Here is a 1,422-nt window from a genome sequence, read left to right as displayed (position 1 = left end):
ACTAAACAAGCCCTTCTGATGGTTGACAACTATCAAGGCATACTAATTGAATAATAAACCAATACACTCAATAACAAACTGTGATCAACATTCAGTTAAACAAGTTCGCTTCATATATTCAGTGGCACAGGTTTAGCTACTGATAAGCTCAAGTGAAGTGTTAATTAATAACTATAAATACTCTCCCTGATAATGCACTGATTTCCCATCTGAAATTAGGCGTTTTTTCCGCTGCAGGACAGAGTTTATATGCTTGCTTAAAGTGTCACTTTAAGAGTAAAGTTTAGGAGTTTACGTGAGGGAGGAGTTTGCCAGATATCTCGGAGAAGTAGTCATATTAATGGGAAAACGGGGAAAAACAACAGTCACATCTCCGGAGTGCCTGTCAACTTTATGATTTAGACCAACTCACGTCCAGAACAGCACAGTCATCCCCGGCAGAAAGTAGGCTATACCCGGTTTAACGTTTAGGTGAGCCGACAGCAGCTGCAGGCAAGGAATTTCAAGCATGATTTAATTTATTCCTTAATAATTCCGTGATATTAGGTTCAAATATGGGCACAAACTTGTTGGAAAATAAGAGAGGGGGGAAAAGGGATGCTGTCTGATCCAGGACACGCCCTGTCGCTGGAAAGTGCCTCTTCACCGCTCGTTCTAGTCTAGTCCACCAAATCGCAGGCTGTATGTGTGTCCCTGCGCTCAATCCCAATAAATGACAGGCTCAAACTTAAAGCATCAGAAATATCACACTGTCAACCTTCTCCACAGCTGCACCGGGCCATCTTCTCCCGTTCATCTCGGCAAAGAAAGAAGAGACTCTACCTACCGGGCATGTCTGCTAGAGGTGAGTATCTTTTGCCGCAGAAGCCTTCATAACAGTACATACAGCGGGGGGAAAGTCTCTTGGTGTTGGAGGAGGTGGTGGAGGAGGAGGGGATCTCGGTTCGAGGATGGGTGAGATGGAGAAGGGAGTCCCGCTGCACCGTCTTACGGAGGATCGGGCTGCGGTAATGACACTGATATTGTAAGTAGGTTACACCGGTGCATAGCTGAAACTACAGCTTCCACCGCTGCAGTCTTTCTCCCTTTTTTTCTTTTTTTTAATAGCCTACAACTTACTTCGTTTCTCTCCATAAAACCTAAAGATAGATCTAAGCCTTAAAAATGACAAGCAGCTCTGTGATTGCTCATTGATTGCTCATTTAATCAGGGAGGTGCGTGTCAATAGTTCAAATCTGCTTACTGATGGTGGAGAATAGTCAGGACACAGCAGGCGATTGATAATCATCATTTGGTAAGGGATTAACCGGTGAGATCAGGTGATTGAAAGTGCCTTTTTTAATTTTATTAATTTTATTGTTTTTAGAAAGTGCATGCTAAGTGCACACTATAACTCCTTGCAGTCTGAGTTGTCCAGATGTT

The 1,422-nt window shown here is 43.2% G+C and overlaps 1 protein-coding gene across 3 annotated transcripts in view; it reads left to right on the top strand.

The window, feature by feature from the left end:
* Positions 1-430: 430 nt before the first annotated feature.
* Positions 431-1,422, top strand: part of ablim1a (actin binding LIM protein 1a) — a 42,335-nt gene continuing 41,343 nt past the window's right edge. For 2 of the 3 annotated variants that reach the window (XM_031737607.2, XM_039621719.1), the window contains exon 1: positions 609-844. In XM_031737607.2, coding sequence (XP_031593467.1) covers positions 832-844 — 13 coding nt within the window. In that variant the 5' untranslated portion in view covers positions 609-831. Of the gene's footprint in view, positions 472-608; positions 845-1,422 lie in introns of those variants that run through there. The other variant, XM_039621718.1, reaches the window with a different exon arrangement.

The sequence above is a fragment of the Oreochromis aureus genome, linkage group 13 (genome assembly GCF_013358895.1).
Source record: "Oreochromis aureus strain Israel breed Guangdong linkage group 13, ZZ_aureus, whole genome shotgun sequence".
Taxonomy (NCBI): domain Eukaryota; kingdom Metazoa; phylum Chordata; class Actinopteri; order Cichliformes; family Cichlidae; genus Oreochromis; species Oreochromis aureus.
Note: the sequence above shows the minus strand (reverse complement) of the source record. Positions and strands in the feature narration are given on the sequence as shown.